Here is a 20,781-nt window from a genome sequence, read left to right on the forward strand (position 1 = left end):
CCGCCCGCCGCGCCTCCCGTGCCTTATCCTGGTGTCGGGTGCGATCCGAGGTATTAGCCAGGTGATCACCGCGGCCCGGCATCCTGCCGTCAACATGGAGTTCGTGAAGTGCTTGGGGCACCCGGAGGAGTTTTACAACCTGCTGCGCTTCCGGATGGGGGGCCGGCATAAGGTGATACCCAAGATGGACCAGGTGGGTTGAACATCCCTGCATCCCTGCCCCGGCGGACCCAAAATCGGGGGCGAGGGGCGCGGCGAGGCGAGCGGGTGCCGGACGCCTCAGGCCCCCGCCTGCCCTCGGAGCAGACCCCCGCCCCGGCAGGGGGCCCCACCCGCCCAGCCAGGTTCCTCTCTTTAACTCCGCGTCGCGCCCAGCCAGGCTCGGCCTCCCACGCAGGCCTCCTCTTCTCGCCCCGACCCTCCTCCCCAGATGTCCTACTGCTAAACATGTGTCTACTCGGTCAGAGCATTGGTTTTCAGGTAGTTTTGCATCAAATTTTATTCTTCACATGGATGTTTATTTGTGTTCTAATCCTGGTTTACAAAACAGGCTGTGTGGGTAATTTCAGTGTGAGAGGACCTGGATAGGACCGTGTGAACAAAACGTACTGTGTTGATATTATCAATGAATACATTTTCTAGAGCCCTGCCAACTCTTGCAGAAGCGTCCCTCACTTCCCTGCAGCCTGGTCAATCCCCTCTTCCCCCGTCTTCCTAGGTTTTGATTACCTTTATTTACTCCTCCGAGTTCTCAGTACATGGTTGCCTGCGTGTCTGTTGATTCCCTGCATTGTTGGCTTCTTGAAGGCGAGACCTGGCTTTATTTATATTTCATCTGCCTCATTCCTGTACCCTTTGCTAAGTGAATGCTTACAAAGGCATTTATTCCAACAGGAAAACTGTTCTGAAGTGATTATTGAATGAATAAACACCTTCAGCTGAATTCGTGGGTTATAGCAAAAGCTTTAAATTCTTTTCCCCAATGGCAGTATCCCAGGAAATACTGTTACTTGTTTAAATGTACCCTTACTTGGTGACCTTCATTAAAACACTTTGATTTTCCATCAGAACATTTTTTTTTTCATTTGTCTCATGACTTAGAACCCTCATCTTTCAAGGTCCAGGTTGAGTGAGTGCCACCTCTCTTAACCATTCAGTGGTCATTTATTAAACACCTGTTCTGTGCTAGGCATTGTAGAGGGTGCAGCATGGCAGGCTGGTGTGTGTAGACAAATAAGACACTCAAAGAACTCACCACCTTGTCAGGTCAATAAAATGTTATAAAATTGTTCACAGAAAACTTAGGAAGGCACCCTCATGAGAGGCCTTTTCATGTCACCTGTGAGCCTCCCTTAACCATTTTCTCTGGCACTATTTTACCTTCTATCAGTCCCACAGTCTTGCATTGTGGTTATTTGTGTATTGGCTTTCTGTTCCCCAAATCCCTTTCAGATTTAAGATTCTGGATTTTAAGCAATTTGAAAATAGGAATCTTGCTCGATGTACCTTTAGTGAATTAATGAACAAAAGGTAGGTATGCACTGCCCTCAAACATCTAGCTTTTTAAACAAGATAAACATCAGTAAATGCGGCAGATAATACTAAAAGCCATAAGGAAATTCACAGAAGTGAAAAATCACTTTTGGCTGGGATAGGGGATTAATCTTCTGAGGAATGCCTAAATGAAATGCAGCTTTAAATTGCTCTTGTGCCTTGCCCAATAGATATTTGTTTAATTAGAGATTCTTACTAAGTATTTATTTGGAGCTTTCCTGAAGTTGTTTGCAAATGTTTATGTTATTGTAAATTTGCGTTGAGGGGAGGGGGAAGAATGGTGTCCACTATTATCAGATTCTCCCAGGGATCTGTGACATAAAACAGATAAATAGTCACTGCTTTACAATCCCGGTTGTACAATCTCCTGAACACCTGTGACAGATAATTCACTACCTCAGAGGTCCACACACTCCATCTCCAGGCAGCTCTGGCTTTTAGGCAGTGTTACTTTAAAGTGAGCTGAACTTCCACTCTTTGTTCTCTCTCTGGAGCCAGAGAGTCTAATCCTTGTTTTGTAATACAGTACTTGAAGTGTTTTAGGAGAAGTCTCATATCTCTCTAAGAAGAGTGATATACAAGCCAAACGTTCTGTGTTCTTCCACTTGAAATCTACCGCTCTTTCCAGGTCATTTACCATCCTGGCCTCTCTCTCTCTCTAAAATCTACTGTTCAAAATTGAACAGTACTTTAGGGCTGGGCTGGTTATTTCAGACTTTAGAATTTATTTTTTATGGATGTTGTAATTTTTTTAAGTTAAAATCTTATTTATGACCCCAGTAACATAAAAGATTTGTTGTCCATGCTCAAAAAGAAGAAAAAGGTCTTAAGCAGGTCTGTGGTTTGTCTCATTCCTTAGACATCCCAACTTAATGTTTCTTGTTTTTTTTCTCTACATCTGTGAGGAACTTCAGTGGGGGAGTATCATAGTGCTTAACAAGAAATGTCGCAAAACTCTAGCTGGTTTGGCTCGGTAGATAAGCATTGGCCTGCAGACTGAAGGATCTCTGTGGACCGAAGGGTCCCGGGTTCGATTCCAGTCAAGGGCACGTACCTTGGTTGTAGACTCAATCCCCAGCCCTGGTCAGGGTGCGTGCGGGAGGCAGCCAGTCAGTGTGTCTCTCTATCATCCATGTTTCATGATTCTCTCTGTCTCTCCCCCTCCCTTCCACTCTCTTTCTCTTTTTTTTTTTTTTTTAAAAAGATGTGTCTTTCTCACATCGATGTTTCTGTGTTTCTGTCTGTCTCTCTTTCTCCCCCTTCATCCCTCTCATCCACTCTCTCTAAAAATCAATGAGGAAAAATATCCTTGGATGAGGATTAACAACAACAAAATATATACAGGCAGCCTTGGATGTTTTATTTCTAATTAACATAAGTTAAGATTGCTTTAACTTTAAAAATGTGTTTAATTATAAAATATTTCCAACAAATAGGAAAGTATTAAAAATACTACAACAAACCACTGGTGTCTCTCAAGATTAACTATAAAGTTTTTTTAAAATATATTTTTATTGATTTCAGAGAGGAAGGGAGAGGGAGAGAGATAGAAACATCAATGATGAGAATCATTGATCACCTGCCTCCTGCACACCCCCCACTGGGGATTGAGCCTGCAACCCAGGCATGTGCCCTTGACTGGAATCGAACCTGGGATCCTTCAGTCCCCAGGCCAATGCTCTATCCACTGAGCCAAACCAGCTACGGCTATATTAAGTTTTTTTTGCTGTATTTGCTTCATCTTGTGGACTTAGAATTGTGGTCAGTCCAGATCCCTAATTATACTTGTTTAAGATCTATTCTCTCATTTTTCAAAAAAATATTTTAGTTGATTTCAGAGAGGAAGGGAGAGGCAGAGAGAGAAACATCAATGAGGAGAGAGAATCATTGATTGGCTTCCTCCTGCTCGCCCCCTACTGGGGATCGAGCCTGCAACCTGGGCATGTGCTCTTGGCCAGAATCTAACCCGGGACCCTTCAGTCTGCAGGCCGATGTTCTATCCACTGAGCCAAACCAGCTAGTTCACATTCTTCAATTTTGAGAGTGCAGGAGGTGTGTTGGAAAGGAGGTGTAGTGTGTTCTTTAAGAGAGTTGCTCTTCAGAACCAGTGCGACTGCAACATTGTGTTTATTGAAGCTCGAGTTTAGACATCAGCCCCAAACCATTAGATTTAACAGAGGATTAAACATCTGGCAATGCAGAAGGAAATCATTGCAGCCTGATAACAGCAATTTACGTGAAGAACTGGCATGGAGCTTAGTAAGTAGCTCTTCCTCCTCTTTTACTATGAAGTCTTGGGAAGGAGTTTGTGAATCATTTTTAAATATTCTATGAATGTATTTATTTACTAATCAAACCTTCACTGTGTATTTGATTTTACTAATATAAGGTGCTCAGTATATAATTTTTACTAATAATTGTGTTGTTGTTGTTAATTATCACTGGATGATATTTTTTCCATAGATTTTTAGAGTGGGAGGGAGGGAGAGAGAGAAAAACACCCATGTGAAAGAGACACATTGGGGGGGGGGGAGGGAAGAAAAGAAAAAGACACATCGATTTGTTGCTTCCCTCTCCAGCAAGCGCCCTAGGGCAGGGCCCACGCTCTAATCACTCAGAACACCAGCCAGGGCTTTAATAATATCTTTTTATTGACCATGGCAATAAAATTAAATACTCCTGGTTGTGTGATTTTTTTTTAACACTTTTTAAAATATATTTTATTGATTTTTCACAGAGAGGAAGGGAGAGGGATAGAGAACCAGAAACATTGATGAGAGAGAAACATCGATCAGCCGCCTCCTGCACACTCCCCACTGGGGATGTGCCCGCAACCAAGGTACATGCCCTTGACCGGAATCGAACCTGGGACCCTTGAGTCCGCAGGCTGACGCTCTATCCACTGAGCCAAACCGGTTAGGGTGGTTGTGTGATTTTTTAAAAAGCTTTACTCTTTAATAATATGCATCCATTCTAGGAAATACCTTATATAATAAAAGGCTAATATGCAAATTGACCAAACGGTGGAACAACTGGTCACGATGCACACTGACCACCAGGGGGCAGACACTCAATGGAGGAGCTGCCCCATGGAGTCAGTGCACTCCCACAAACGCTGCTCATCCAGAAGCCAGGCTCATGGCTGGCAAGCACAGCAGCAGTGGCTCTCCCGCCTCCCCAGCAGCGCTATGGGGACATCCCCTGAGGGCTCCAGGACTGTGAAAGGGTGCAGGCTGGGCTGAGGGACACCCCCCATCCCTAGTGCACGAATCTCATGTACCAGGCCTCTAGTATACAAATAAGAACATAGCTGACCTAGACCCCACCAGGGTCTAGTGTTTGTTGTTAACATTCCAAAGTGACTATGGGATATCCAAGTGGATATGCCATATGTATTTTTTTAACCTCTCCTGTTAGATACTTCAAATATTTTCCATTTCTCATTTTTAAAAAAAAAGAGAGTGGGGGAGATTGTGGGCATATAGGAATGTACATGGGAACTCTACACTTTCAATTCAATTTTCCTATAATAATAAAACTACTCTAAAATATAGAGTCTCTATAAAACACACACATACACAGCAGTTCTTTCTTTTTTATGCTTGCATATCAGAATATGGTTTGTTGTGTTTTTTGTTTTGTTCTGGAAAAACAGTACTTGTTTTCTCTAAGAAAGAATAAAATTCACGAAGCAGCTCGTTACAGCTCACTGATTTGAAAGGGAAAAGACGATTAGAAATCTTAAAAGGAATAACTAGTTTTTCAGAGAATGGTATACGTTTACCAAGTGTTCAAGAAAAAACAGCTGAACAAGTAGTTAAAGTGGTGAAAACAGATTTTATTCAAAAAAGCTAGTGCAATAGGGGAAAGAAACCTCCGTATAGAACTGGGCTCAATTCTGAATAAAAGAAAAAGTGGACATTTATAGTCAAGGAGCAGGCAGAGTGGAAGGGACGATGGAGAGAAAATTTCTAAGAGGAAACATCTGGGACAAGGGCTTTCAGGCACAAGGACTTAATGGGTTTCTTGCTGGGGGATGGCGGGGGAGGAGCCCGATCAGACCGAGGCTGATCTGGTGCCCAGATTTGGTAAGTTTGGTCAAAGCAGTTTAGCAGGATTTTTGCTAAAATTGGGCGATGCAAAGATAGACACACAAGTGGAAATGTGGAGGATTCAAAGGAGTCTGACTAAAGTTTGCCCACGGAGAGATGCTGTCAGGGAGGAAAAAGCAAGCTGCTTAAAGTGGACTTGTTTCATTAGCAGCCTGTGGGTTCTGGGGAGAAGGGGAATGCAGAGGGGCCTGGCCAACCGTGGGGCGTGGCCGGCCTCGGGGCGCGCGGCGGGATTCGCGTTTGGGGGGCGGCGGGGCGGGGCACGCGAACGCCTGCTCCCAGCTCGGCCAGCCCCCAGCCTATTGGGGTGGAGGGAGAGCCCGCCCCGCCCCCTCGGTGGGCGCCTCCCAGCTCCGCTTGGGTCTATGGAGGAAAACTTGGCGCAAGCCGCACAATTCTGATGGCCGCAGCCGCCTGCGGCACCAAGGCCATGTCCCTCTTCAAGCGGACCTTGGTGCTGAGCCCCGCCGCGGCGCCTAAGGGCGCGGGCACCCCCTCGCGCTGTTGTCCCTGGCCTTCCAAGGACTGGACTCGGGGAGAGGGCGTCTGCGCTCGGCTACGGCGTCCAGCGGCTGCCGGCTTCCTGCCCCAGTCCCACTCCTGCTCCTCGACAACTGCTACCTCCGTCTGTCTTCTCTGCCCGCAGGACTCGCTCAGCAGCAGCTTGAAGACTTGTTACAAGTACCTGCATCAGACCAGTCGCAGTTTCGCAGCCGTTATCCAGGCGCTGGATGAAGAAATGCGGTGAGTAGCGGGGGTAGCCCCTGTTGACTTGGGAAGGAAAGCTTTCCAGAGGGCTTAGCGTCCTTACAAGCAACTTGTTGACATAGATCGCCACTAGCATTGCACTGTGTGTTGGTGGTTGGTTAAGCATACTTTGTGCCACTTGAATAAAGGAAATGTTCCCTGTCGAAGTGCCCATGTGTTTACTTTAGGCTGCCCTTCCAGGCACCTTGCCATCTAATATTATTCATGCAGGCCCAGCTCTTTCAGGGGGGAGGAGGGGTGTTTATTAACTTTTCTTAGCCCTAGCGAGCAAACTTGTCTCTGAGCAGGCCATGCATTTTTCTTGGCTTCACTTAGGCTTCTCTATATTTCTAGTTTGCCGGGTTAATTCTTCACAAGTTGCCTCTGTGCATATTACATATGTACATGAATTTAAGCCAATTGCCTTTATGTATGATAGTATTTATATTAAGAAGTTGTGTCTTTTGACTTAATTTTTTATCTGAAAAATATTAGTTCCATCTAAACATTTGGTCTTTTGGCCTTTGTACAATTCTACATTAGTTAATTGTAACTCATTCTGGGAGTAGTAATGACATCCAGCTGATAAGTTTATTTTATTTTATTTTTATAAATAAACTACAGAAGTCCATTGCTGCCATCTAAGAAAAGAAAGCTAAGATATCTCAAGTATGAAAGGCTGGATATTCTTTCCAAGTTCTGTAGAGTTAAGGGTTTAGAAAATGGCCTGGTATAAATGAGATGTTATTTCAAAATAAATATATTTGGGAGTTTGTTCCAATACATTAATAGTTCTTCCTTTTTTACAGCAATGCAGTCTGTATATTTTATCTGGTTCTCCGAGCTCTGGACACTCTGGAAGATGACATGACCATCAGTATAGAAAAAAAAGTCCCACTGTTACACAACTTTCACTCTTACCTTTACGAACCTGACTGGCGGTTCATGGAGAGCAAGGAGAAGCATCGACAAGTGCTGGAGGACTTCCCAACGGTAGTGGAATCACAGATCTCTTCTGCCTGTGGTCATGTTTATTATTGACACAATGTCACTAGCCTGCGTACCTATAGAGACGGTTAAATAAGCAATCAGAGGGCAACATAATAGAATGTGATTGCTAAGCTAGACTGCCTGGGTTAGAGCCCCAACTCTCCCACTTACTAACTGGTGCTTAGTTACAGAGCCTGTCTGGGCCTCACTTTTTAAAATCTGTAACAGAGAGATAATAATAGTACCTACTTCATAGTATTGTGAAGATGAAAAGAGTTAATATCAATAAAGCTCTTAGAATGCTGTTAGCTACTATTATTATTGGTAGACTGTTTGGAAGTCCCATGTTTACTCCTGTGGAAAGATGCATTCCAGTTCCAGTGTCATAAAGGATGGATGCTCAAGCTAACCCACAAAACCTGTTCGCCAAATGCAGTCTACATATGTGGCGCTACTGGCTTGGGTACTCTAAGCCTGATGGCATGGGCGTGCTGCTCAAGATGGGTAGCAGCTGTGGTGTAGGGAGCAGACTCGCAGCAGCTGGGGTGAGGATTGAGAAGCAAGAGCTCCTCTGTGGCTTATAGCTGTGTGGTGCTGCACAAGTTCCTTCTTGGTGTCTCAGTTTTCTCATTTGTAACGTTAAAGCTGCAAGGATTGAATAAGCTCATGTGTCTAAAGTACTTAGAATAGTCCCTGGCACATACTGAGTATTCTGGAAATATTAGGTGTTCGGTCCATTCTGTTGGAGTAAAGTGGGTTAAGGCCCTGCTTTTCTGGGTTTGCATGATGCAATGTCACTAGCCTGCGTACCTACGTAAATAAGTGATTCTCTCATATTTTACAAAGTTTTGATTTAGCAAAGTCTCATGTTCCCTAATAGCCCAAAGAAGCCCTTCTGTATGTACATAGTTGCCAGAATTTTTAGGGAAAAATGCTTCTTACGTGGCTCTTGCTGTTGAAAGAAATCTATATTCCTGAGTGGAGAGGGGAAGACTCCACCATTACAAAAGAATGTTTGAGAAAGACTCCTTTGGAGCAAGGGCTGGTTCAGATTACTGATATCATGTCTTCAGTGTCATAGCCAAAAATACTATACAAAATATAAGAAAAAAGTCTTAAAAATAATGAGAGTTGATACAGTGCAATACAATATAAAAGAAGAAGAAAGGAAAAGAATCTGAGAAATAATTAGGTGAGGAATTAGAGCTCACACCTTTCTCGGTTATACTAGTGGGCTTACCTAGTATCCTTTCTTCATGCACTTGGGATCACCCCAAGGACCTGGGAATCTGTAGTAATTGTGAAACAGAATCACCTGGGAGGGTAAAAAGAAAATAGGTCTTGGCTCACTTCATTAGGCATAACTTATTACTGAATTTGGAGCGAGTCAGCAATGCTTTCTCCTTCCCTCAAGTTTCTGGGAAAACACAAAGCTCCTCATTGCCACTCTTTCCTAGATATTTTTGTTTTCATTTTTGGAATGTATATAATTATGTAACAAGTACCAAAGAGTTGTTGGAGGGGATGGCTCAAATTCAGCAGTGAAATGTTTATTTTGGAGTGTTTGTTTTTAAGTCTGAGCTGCTGCTCCTCCCCCACCCCACTGGCCTTTCCTCTCTTATAAATAGAACTGGCCTGGCCAAAGATCTGTTGAAAGAACCGGTCTTAGGGAGATTCAGGGATCCAAATAACCTTTGGTAGACTTGCTCATTTGTTTCAGTCCACAACAGGAATTACCTTTGGTTTTGCTTGGAACAGCTGTTCTGGAAAGAAAGTTCTGGAGAGAGTGGGTTGATTTTTTATGGATTTAGGGGCGGGGGTGGGGGGGTGGGGGGTGGGGGCGGGGCGGGAATGTAAGTTGAAGCTCATAGAATAATCCTAAAGTATTTTAGGCTTCTGAATCCCTTTGGTGCCCTGCAACCAGCTGGTTTTCCCCCAGGTCCTTAAATTTTGGAGTTGCCTGAGGAAGTTTTTCTAACCTTTCTGTAAACATAGACCAGGTATTTCTCACTTTTGATGCAGAGTAAAGTAACTTATAAACACTTCCTTTAACTTAAGGTATTTATGCAGTAGCAATGAATTTTAAAAACATCAATAGTACTTTTCTACATAAGTACTATGGAAAAAAATTTTGGGTAGCATGTCTCAGAATGAACCAAATTGAGTTGTGTAAAAGTTAAAAAGTGTGGCCTTATAGTGGAGGAGACACTAGCTTTGTGATAGAAATTTGGGAGCTGATGATAGAATATGGTCGACTGATCACTGGAATATAAACTCTGCAGGATAATGAGTTTCTGTTAATTTCTGGCTGCTTGTCCCATGTCTAGACAGTGCTTATTACATAGGAAATACTAAATACATTAGCACAAATGAATTTTCATTATTATGAGGTTTTTCTGAAATGAGGCATTCTTCCTAAAATTCTTATATTTATGCTCAGTTTTATGTTGAAGCATTTCATGTATTAAATATTAGAAAGATGAGTGTATAGTGAGACTTTGAATCTTCTTTTGAGTCTAGAAACTAGCATTTTTAGACCCTTCTATTTTAATATTTTTTAAATTTGCTGGGTTTATTATTCAATATGTACAAATGCTGATGTTAGTTAGGCATAATCTAGATGTTAGGCTTATAGATGAATCATTTGGGCATCTTTATAAATTTACTATTGCTTTGCTTTATGATCTATAGGTACCATCCATGTTGGTTCCCACTGTAAATACACATTTTCTGTTTTTTATATCTCCCTTTCAGATCTCCCTCGAATTCAGAAATCTGGCTATGAAATATCAAACAGTGATTGTCGACATTTGCCGGAAAATGGGATTTGGGATGGCCGAGTTTTTGGATAAGCACGTGACCTCTGAAGAGGAGTGGGACAAGGTTAGTGTCCCTATAAAGCAGTGTGGGGGGCATAAGACAGGCTGGCAGTCCTCATCATGAAGTTCAGAAGGAGAAAGTGGTCCACTCGTTCCAGGTTTTCTGGTTTTACAATCCATCAGTTCATTTTTTGATATTTTAAAAAAAATTTACTTACTGATAATTAGTAAGAGAGAGAGAGACATTAATTTGTTGTTCCACTTATTTATGTACTAGAGGCCTGGCCTGTGCTGCACCCTCTCGCAATCTGGGTCCCCCTGGGGCATGTTGGAGAGCCGGTTTTGGCCGGATCCCCACAGACCAGGCCAAGGGACCCCACTGGTGCACAAATTCATGCACTGAGTCTCTAGTATGCATATAAGATCTTTGGTTAATCTCTTCCCACCCTCCCCCTTTCTCTCTGAGATTCATCAGTCTGTTCCACGTTTCCATGCCTGTGGTTTCTGCTCCTGCCTTGAGTGTCTGTCCCCTGGTGGTCAGTGCACATCATAGCTATTGGTGGGTCGGCTAGTCACTTAGGCTTTTATATATATAAGTATATACTAGTATATAGATTTCTTGGTTAATTCCTGTATGTGCCCTGACCGGGCATTGAACCCACAATCTTGGTGCATCAGAACAATGCTCTAACCGCTCTAACCAAATGAGCAACCCGGCCAGGGCCACAACCTGTCTGTTTAGCTAGACTGTCTCATCATAAACACTTAATAAGAGCATATAGTCTAATACTTGAAATAATTCATGCTATAGAGAGTTTACCATTAAATTAGGCCAAAGTAGATATAACTCATCTCAGAGGTACAGACATTAAGCTTACAAAAGTGTCTCTGACTTGCTGTGAAATTTTAGGTAAATGGCCAGATTACTTCATGTAGTATAGAGATACTAGTATTCAGATCTTAAAAATGTATTTTTTGTTATTCTTTCCATTATGGACTGTGTGTGTGTATATATATATCTTAGTATCTGAGTCATTTCAAGTTCCATCTTAATACAAGATTACTTCTAAACTGTTAGATTATATATTTTTCCTTAGAAATAAAAGTAGTTCATGTAAATTCACAGGTATTGACTTTGGATTATAGATGCTAAGGGGTGAGCACCTCTCTAGTACTTCTTCCTTTCCTACCATCTCCTTACAGAAATATGACAATATGAGATGTTCCAGGTTTCTTGACATCCCGCAATTTGTATTGTGGTTATAAGCAAATATGTGTTGGAACGCAGAGCTGTGAAGGATGTTGACCAGGGCAGGAGTTAGGGGCTGAGAGAGTGCTTACCTAGACAAAGTGACTTAACTATCAAAACACAAGGTAGGAGGAAGGGGGCTTGCCCATTGTTCATGGAGTGGTGCTTGTGAGACTTAATTCATCACCTCATTGGAAGCAAAGACGTTTCAAACATTTAGGATCACAAATAGATGCTACTACATATTCATTGAGTGAGTACAAATCCAAGGTCTGCCATCTTAATTTTCAAGCTTCAGAACTCGATGTCAACATCTTTGAAACTGTAGGTCGATGCTTCCCAAGTTAGCAAGCGTGGGTGATTGCTGCTGGAATATCAGTTTATGAATTTAAAGTTAAAGTTAAAACTTCTGGCCAAGAATCAGCACTGGTTATCTGCACAGTAATTTCCTTTTCTGCTGTGCAGATCTGTCAGGAAACTCAATTATAGGTTGTTAAATAGAAGTTCTGATCAGATAAAATTGAGTACTTTAAAAGGATTTTATTTTTTCCTTCAGTTTTGGAGAACAATGAATACTTCCATTCTAGGAGTATTTCTTTTCAAAGAACTAGTACCTTAAAATAAAATATACTTCTCCTTGGACAACACTATGGATGTACTAATGTTTTTAATTTCTAGTAATTCTTTTAAAAATTTTTATAGTTGCTCACAGCTCATTTCTTGCTCTCTAATTCCTGCATAGCTTCCTCTGCTGGAACATATTTCAAGTGCTTTCTCCTTGCCATGTCAGTGGGTCCTTGACTAGTACCTGGCTTTGTATTACTTTCAACCAGAGATACTTTATTCTTTGCGTAACTCCTCTCCAGAGGGTACCTTCTTTAACTACTCTTCACTTCTGATTGTGTAGTGGACATTCCTTTTAGAAAAGCATTGCATTAAGTTGCTTTGGAGAATACTCTTTTCAGGGGAGGATAGCTTTGACAAACGACTTTTATAGGTAAATACTTGGATAATTATTAGCTTACTAAAACCCCTTTAGAACCATGGTTCTCAACCTTCCTAATGCCGAGACCTTTTAATACAGTTCCTCATGTGTGGTGACCCCCAATTTCATTGTTACAAATTGAATTAAAGCATAGTGATTAATCACAAAAACAATATGTAATTATATATGTGTTTTCCGATGGTCTTAGGCCACCCCTGTGAAAGGGTCCTTCGATCCCCAAAGGGGTTGCGACCCACAGGTTGAGAACCGCTGCTTTAGAGACTAGCCGTTTTAGCAAGGTTGTTAAGCCTGTCTCTTAAGCCAGACTACTTGGCTTTGAATCCTTGGCTTCTGCCTTCCCAGATGTGTGGCCTTAACTTCCCAGATGAGTAATCTTGGAGAAGTTAATCAACTTCTTTGCGTCCGTTTCCACGTCTGTAAAAGGGTGATAATAGTATGTACTGCATACAGTGTTTGTGAGGATTGTATATACAGGATGGGGCAAAAGTAGGGTCTACAGTTTGTATGGAAATAATACAATAATTAATAAATAATACTCTGTGTTTTGAGTATTCAAAACAGTAAACTCACTTTTGCCCCACCCTGTACAGAGTGCTTAAAACAGTTTCAAGAACATCCTGGTAGTACTTTGTTTTTCTGTATAATGAGGATTTTGAGATACTGCATAATCTTGAAATGCCTTCAAGATTAGACTCCGTACTCAAGTTTCTATTAGAATATATTTTATTTCCTCATTGCCTTCACTCCCACTTTTTGATATAAAAAGTTTACTAGTTTATTTTTTAAATAACCTTTTATTCTAGAAATAAAGAAAATGCAAGTAATAAAAAAAGAAAACGCCAGCCAGAGGTTACTTTTGTTAAATCTTTTGTGCAATCCTTCTTGGATGTCCTTACATGTCCATAGTGTATATTTGTGTTTTTTAATCAAAATGAGATCTTACACATACTGTTTGGAGCCTGTACTTTTGTAGCTAATGATCTCTAGCATTTTCATTTTAGTAAAATATTTATTATTAAAGTACTTGAAAACTAATCTTTTACAGTACTGCCACTATGTTGCCGGGCTGGTGGGAATTGGCCTTTCTCGTCTGTTCTCGGCCTCAGAGTTAGAAGACCCATTAGTTGGTGAAGACATAGAGTGTGCCAACTCCATGGGCCTGTTTCTGCAGAAAACAAACATCATTCGTGATTATCTGGAAGATCAGCAAGATGGAAGAGAGTTCTGGCCTCAAGAGGTAACAAATTCAGGGGACTTGGGGGAAAATAATTTAAAACACTTTCTGAAAACAAACCCCATTAAACCCTTTTGGTTGCAAGTGACAGAAATGCAAATTAAAGTCTCTAAGCAACATAAGAGAATGTATAAAGTAGGTTAAGATGTTGTTTGCTTCTTGTAAGTAGATTGGCTGAATCCAGGGATTCAGACTATGTAATCAGGCTCTGTGTCCTTTCTCTTGGCAGGCATTCTCCAAGTGGTGGCTATAACGACCCATGACTCACAACCTACTAGCTTAAAAAAAGTTCTTAGGGAGGTCTGATTCACAGGGCATGATTCCCTCAACCAGTTACTAGAACCAGAGGGCTGAGTACTCTATCCAGACTCGGATTATATCTTCCCAACACACACAGAATGGATTCCTGCCCGCCTCCACCCCCCCTAAGCCAGAAGGGTTCTAGGGCAAGAAGAGGGAAAGATGGACACAGATAATAGGGTGCTGAAGGCCTGGGGCGGGGGCGGGGCTGAGATGGAGCGGGTCAATAGGGGAAAGGGGGGGGACATTTGTAATACTTTAAACAATAAAGATTTATTTAAAAAAATAGAGGGAAAGTATGCTAGATAGGCAAAAACTACAGATGCTCATTTAACAGATAAGAGTTGATCTTTAACAATTAAAAAGTAGACGGGAAAAGGGAAGGCTTTGACAAATTGATTTTTATTCAGAAGGAAAGCTAGACAATTTTATAACTATTTGCTGATTTTATTCCAGCATTTACCTTTTGCTTTCCATAAAGTAGTTTCCTAAGACGAAGTACTTTTATTTATTTACTTTTATTTTTCAATTATATTTTACATTCAATTTTTTAAAAATGTATTTTTTAAAAAAAATATATTTCTTTATTGATTTCAGAGAGGAAGGGAGAAGGAGAGAGAGAGATAGAAACATCAATGATGAGAGAGAATCATTGATTGGCTGCCTCCTGCACACCCCCCACTGGGGAACGAGCCCACAACCCAGGCATGTGCCCTTGGCCGGAATCGAACCTGGGACCCCTCAGTCCGCAGGCTGACTCTCTATCCACTGAGCCAAGCCGGCTAGGGCAATTTTTTAAAAATGTACTTTTATTGACTTCAGAGAGGAAGGGAGAGGAAGAGAGAGATAGAAACATCAATGATAAGAGAGAATCATTAATTGGCTGCCTCCTGCACGCCTCCTACTGGGGATCGAGCCTGCAACCTGGGCATGTGCCCTTGATCGGAATCAAACCTGGGACCTTCAGTCCTTAGGCTGATGCTCTCTCCACTGACCCAAACCGGTTGTGGCTACATTCAATTTCATTTTGTAATAGTTTCAGCTGTATAGCATAGTGGTTAGACCAGTGGTTCTCAACTTTAGCTGTACATTAGAATCACCTGGGAATCTTTTTAAAATCCTGATTTCTGGGCCTCATCCTCTGGAAATTCTGTTTCTTTGTTATGGGGTGGGGCCACAACATTAGTAACAAAGAAACAGAATTTCCGAAGGATGAGGCCCAGAAATCAGGATTTTAAAAAGATTCCCAGGTGATTCTAATGTGCAGCCAAGGTTGAGAACCACTGGCTTAGTACATGCTGCACTAATTGTCCCAAAGGGACACTTTCCCAAGTACTTTATGTACTCTTAGGTTGTGATTAGTCCTTCACTTGTAGTTATAAATAGCCATTGGGTGTAGCTTAAAAGAGCCTAAATCTTGGTGAAAGATGAGGCAGCAGCTAAAGAAGATTCAGCTGTGTACCAATAGTTCTTATTCACAAAGATCCTTTCATATTGCTTGTACATTTTTCCTCTATGCACATCTTGATTTGTATTTGATCTTTTTATCTGTCTAGGTTTGGAGCAAGTATGTTAAGAAGTTGGGTGATTTTGCTAAGCCGGAGAATATTGACTTGGCCGTACAGTGTCTGAATGAACTTATAACCAATGCTCTACATCACATTCCAGATGTCATCACCTACCTTTCCAGACTTAGAAACCAAAGTGTGTTTAACTTTTGCGCTATTCCTCAGGTATGGAATAGGGCTATGCTTGTTGTATATGGGAGGTAGAGGTTAAAGGGAGTGGGATGGTGGTAGTGATGGGGGTGGGTAGAATGCATCTACTATTTTGGTCTGCTATATTCAGGAATATGGTTCTTTAAAAAGATGACTCTAGTTTATTTTCTTTGGCTGGGGGGCAGGCAGTGTTTCACAACACCTCCCCTGTGCCTTACAACCACCACACTCAACTAAGCTTCAAGGTGAAGTCTGCTCCTTCCCTAGATTTATGGGGAATGCTGAGTAGGTGAAGCTATTATCATGAAAAGTCTTAATTAAGCACCTAAAATTTGCTGTCCTATTTTTAAGACTCAGGCTAACAGAAACTGATCCTATGGATCTAGCCCCTTGATGTTTTAGGAGCTTACAGTGAAAATGCCTTTACCAGCCCGGCTGGCGTGGCTCAATGGATTGAGCGTCATCCCATAGACCAAGAGGTCTTGGATTTGATTCCCGGTCAGGGCACATGCCCAGGTTTCAGGCTCCATCCAGTAGGGGATGTGGGCGTGCAGGAGGCAGTTGATCAATGTGTCTCTCATTGATGTTTGTCTCTCTCCCTCTCTGAAATCAATTAAGAAAAATGCCTTTACCAGTTTATTTATTTATTTATTTATTTTTAATCCTCACTTGAGGATGTTTCTCCATTGATTTTCAGACAGAGTGGAAGAGGAGGGGGGGAGGGCAGGAGGGGAGAGAGAGAGAGAGAGAGAGAGAGAGAGAGAGAGAGAGAGAGAGACATCAATATGAGATCAAGAGAGAGGGAGAGAGAAATATTGATATGAGATCAATTGATTGCCTCCCGGGAGCCCGCCAATGTGCCCTTGAATGGGAATGGAACCTACGACCCTTCAGTCCATGGGCCAGTGCTCTAACCACCGAGCAACAGGCCAGGGCAGTTTCAGTTTTTAACTGAACTAAGTGAAGAAAGAGGATTTCACTGATTTGGAAACTTGCTTTACTCTTGTTCTGATAGCCAAGCTTGAATGGTTCTTGGAACTAAGACCTGTGTGCCTGATTTAGGTTTTCATTTATCCTAAAATTTACTTTTGAGCATGGGAAACTACCTTTGGTTTTCTTTTGTCTCCCTCCCCCCATTATGATATTTTTAAACATATAATGATTATGTTCACTGTAGGAAAAACAGAAAAAAAAGAAAAAGAAAAATCTTACTAGATTTTTTTTGGAGATTATTTTTCAGATCTAATAACTAGCATGGAAAATGTTACATTGGTTTGTATTTGGTTTTTTTCCCAATAAAAAGAGGACTTTCATGACTAAACTATGGAATCCTTTAAGACTGCAAAGGCCACTGATTATTCTGTGTGTTGTTGAGAAAGGGGGAGTGAGAAAGGTAAAAGTCTGGACATGCTTTCTTTATGAGAAATTTTTCTTTGTTAGTTATTAGTTACATCTTAGCTCTTTGGCAGCTCTTTCTCATTCTGTAGAAGATTTTCTTACCTTCTCATGATGATGAAGAAATGGCCTACAGAGCCACTTCTTTCCTTTGTTTTATGAAATGAAATGAAATGAATTAATTAGTGTTTTTGTCCTCTGTGTATTGTCTTTAGGTAATGGCCATTGCTACTTTGGCTGCCTGTTACAATAATCAGCAGGTGTTCAAAGGGGTAGTGAAGATTCGAAAAGGACAAGCAGTAACCCTGATGATGGATGCCACCAACATGCCAGCTGTCAAAGCTATAATATACCAATATATGGAAGAGGTGGGCTATTGAGCTACCTGGATAATTTGTAGCTATTTTTATGATTTAAATAGTGTTCACTTTAACCATGTCATTTGGGTATTAGATGACCCTAATAACTCACTGTGTTATGTAGTAAAGAGGTAGGAGTTGGTGGCCTTTAGCGGGAGCGGGGGTGCACACAGGGAGGGAGCTGGTTGTTGACTCCGGTGAGAGGAGTTAAATGAAGCAAGGCTGGGACTCCTATGTAGAATCCTGCTGGGACTCCTATGAAGAATCCTGTTTTTCAATCCTGTTTTTTGAGCTAGGAGATGATGTTAGAGGTCAGTCAAAGTTCTGGTTTACAGGTGAGGTGTGTGAAGCTGAGGCTTGTGTATGCTAATGCATTGTCTGACTGAGTGGTTCTTGGACCACAGACCTTATTTCCTGACACCCCTCCGTAATTGCCATTACATCATGGGCCTCAATTGAAAAACCACGGTAGGAAATTTTGGCAAAGGAAAACCATCAAGTTGTAATTATTTCTAAGTTTTCTAACACAAATGCCATTTCAAATGCCAAAACCATAAAACAAATGCTGGTTTAAGTCAAATCTCTAATAAAATATAACTAGGTTCAAAAGAACTTTTTTTTTTTTTTTTTGAGGCTAAAACTCTCATCACGAGGCCCTAGAATGGTGGTCCTCAGATGGAGTGGTTTTGCTTCCATGAGGGGACCTTTGGCAATATCTGGAGACATTTCTGATTGTCAACTGAGCCGGGGTGGCCACTGCCAGCTGGAGAGTGGAGGCCTTAATCTGTTCTTTTGAAGATTGAAATACTACAGAAGTATTTGAAAACATGAAATGACCCATTTCATTCCTCCCTTCCCAGAGATCACCTCTCTCAATAGTTTTCCACATCCTTCCGGTCCCCTGGTTATGCCTTTACAGGGATGTGATTTATAACAGCGGGATCATCCAAAACAGAATTCTGCAAACTATTATTTCTTCTGATGTCTATTGCACATTGCACATACTCCTTGTATTTCCGCTCTTTTTTTTTATGTCAAGTTTTGGACCCCAGTATTTATACCAGAGGCACCTGTAGAAGGTACAAGAGATGACCAAATTTTTTTAAAATCCTAAAATTCTTTTAGTGACTGGATGAGTGTTCAGCCATTGACCAAAATATTGCTGCCGACAATACTTGGGACAGTCCAGCAGCACTTGGGGCTTACTATGTGCCTGGCATAGCAACTGAATAGATTGATACTATTAAGGTGAAGGAAACTTGAGGCCCTGAGCCCACTGGAGCCATAATTTGGGCCCAGGTCTTCCTGACTTCAGAACCTATTCTGTTCATGATGTTCATGATGCTAAGGGGTTGAATTAACCTTTTGACACTGGATACAGTTGGCCCTCCGTATTCTGTTTCCACATCTGGGATTTAACCAACCACAGGTCAAAAGTAATTAGGGCCCTAGCTGGTTTGGCTTGGTGAATAGAGCATCGGCCTGTGGACTGAAGGGTCCTGGGTTCAATTATGGTCAAGGGCACATGCCTGGGTTGCAGGCTTGGTCCCCAATAGGGGATGTGCAGGAGGCAGCTCATCAGTGATTCTCTCTCATCATTGATGTTTCTTTCTCTCTCTCTCCCTTCCTCTCTGAATCAAAAATATATTTTTTTAAAAAAGTAATTAGGGAAAAAAGTTAGGTTGTTGCTGACATGTACAGTATAGTTAAATCTGTGGTGGGTGTGTCTATATTGAAGATGTGCAGACTTTTTCTCATTATTACCTAAACAATTCCCTAACAACTATTTACATGACATTTACATTATATTAGATGTTATAATTAATCTAGAGATGATTTTAAGTATACACAAGAGGATGTGCTTAGGTTATGTGCAAATACTATGGCATCCTATATAATGAAAGGCTAATATGCAAATAGACCAAACCACAGAATGACCGGTTGCTATGATGCTCACTGACCAGGGCAGATGCTCAACACAGGAGCTGCCCCTCGGTGGTCAGCGTGCTCCCACAGGGAGAGTGCTGCTCAGCCAGAAGCCAGGCTCACGGCTGGCGAGAGCAGAGGCGGTGGCGAGAGCCTCTCCTGCCTCCGCGGTGGCACTAAGGATGTCCAGCTGCCAGCTTAGGCCGCTCCCTGCGGGGAGCAGTCAGACACCCTCCAAGGGCTCTGGACTGCAAGAGGGCACAGGCTGGGCTGAGTGGGGGACCCCCCCCCACCACCACCACCACTGAGTAAACAAATTTCGTGCACCAGGCCTCTAGTTTTATATAAGGGACTTGAATGTCCTTGGAATTTGGTCTCTTTGCAGGGTCCTGGAACCAACCTACTGCATATACCAAGGGATGACTGTAATTCATTCTGGCACTATTTCTTCATTTTATATGAATTACAAACATTTTCTGTAGTACAAAGTTCAGGGAATGTTTTAGTTTCACAGTTTTATTTATCACTGATTTTAGAAAACCTTTTCTTAAAATACTGTAGGCTATTCTATATTAAAATTTTACTTTATTTGGTGTTTTCCTTAACTATTGGAATGAAATTCTAGGTGTTATTCACAGTTGGTAAAAGTGGGCCAGCCATGGCTGGCTGACCTCATTTTTGTAAATAACTTTTTATTAGAATAAAGCCACACCTGTTGCTTTACATATTGTCCGCTGCTGGTAACACAGTGGCAGAATGGAGTAGCTGCAGCAGGGCAAATAGTTTTTGGTTCTTTAAGAAAAAATTTGCTGGCCTCTGATTTTGGGCATCACTTTTTTTTTTTTTTAATATATTTTATTGATTTTTTACAGAGAGGAAGGGAGAGAGATAGAGAGTTAGAAACATCGATGAGAGAGAAACATCGATCAGCTGCCTCCTGCACATCTCCTACTGGGGATATGCCCGCAACCCAGGTACATGCCCTTGACCGGAACCGAACCTGGGACCTTTCAGTCCGCAGGCTGACGCTCTATCCACTGAGCCAAACCGGTTTCGGCAATCACTTATTTTTTTAAAGTAATGTGTCTGAGTATTGTTAACATATATGACATTTTATGCATTCTAACATATAGAGGCTTATAAAGGTATAACGAGAGTAGGTGTAAAAGTAACTATACTAGCCCGTGGCTGAGGAGGGAATGTAAGGGGATTTTGACCTTTTATTTTACTTTTGTATTCCTTGTTCTTATAGGCATAATTCCATCTAAATTTTGTTTTGAAGAATTGTAGTTTCATCCCTATCTCTGTTTTCTCTCTATAGATGTCCTTTATAACATAATATTAGATATTAGACAAAACTAGCATATTCCTG

General features: G+C 41.7%; 1 protein-coding gene and 1 long non-coding RNA gene across 3 annotated transcripts in view; one reads left to right on the forward strand and one right to left on the reverse strand.

Annotated features, from left to right (window-relative positions):
• Window positions 1–20,781, forward strand: part of FDFT1 (farnesyl-diphosphate farnesyltransferase 1) — a 26,367-nt gene continuing 5,586 nt past the window's right edge. The window contains exons 1-7 of one of the 2 annotated variants that reach the window (XM_059697614.1): window positions 1–193; window positions 6,313–6,410; window positions 7,223–7,406; window positions 10,158–10,286; window positions 13,523–13,714; window positions 15,568–15,744; window positions 17,340–17,492. In XM_059697614.1, the coding sequence (XP_059553597.1) occupies window positions 95–193; window positions 6,313–6,410; window positions 7,223–7,406; window positions 10,158–10,286; window positions 13,523–13,714; window positions 15,568–15,744; window positions 17,340–17,492 (1,032 nt within the window). In that variant the 5' untranslated portion in view covers window positions 1–94. Of the gene's footprint in view, window positions 194–5,995; window positions 6,411–7,222; window positions 7,407–10,157; window positions 10,287–13,522; window positions 13,715–15,567; window positions 15,745–17,339; window positions 17,493–20,781 lie in introns of those variants that run through there. The other variant, XM_059697613.1, reaches the window with a different exon arrangement.
• Window positions 5,008–9,231, reverse strand: LOC132235365 (uncharacterized). The gene is made up of 2 exons (XR_009453005.1): window positions 8,346–9,231; window positions 5,008–7,477 (listed from the first exon to the last, which is right to left on the reverse strand). It is a non-coding gene; the product is annotated as an uncharacterized LOC132235365 (long non-coding RNA).

This window comes from Myotis daubentonii, chromosome 5 (assembly GCF_963259705.1).
Source record: "Myotis daubentonii chromosome 5, mMyoDau2.1, whole genome shotgun sequence".
NCBI classification, from domain to species: Eukaryota; Metazoa; Chordata; class Mammalia; order Chiroptera; family Vespertilionidae; genus Myotis; species Myotis daubentonii.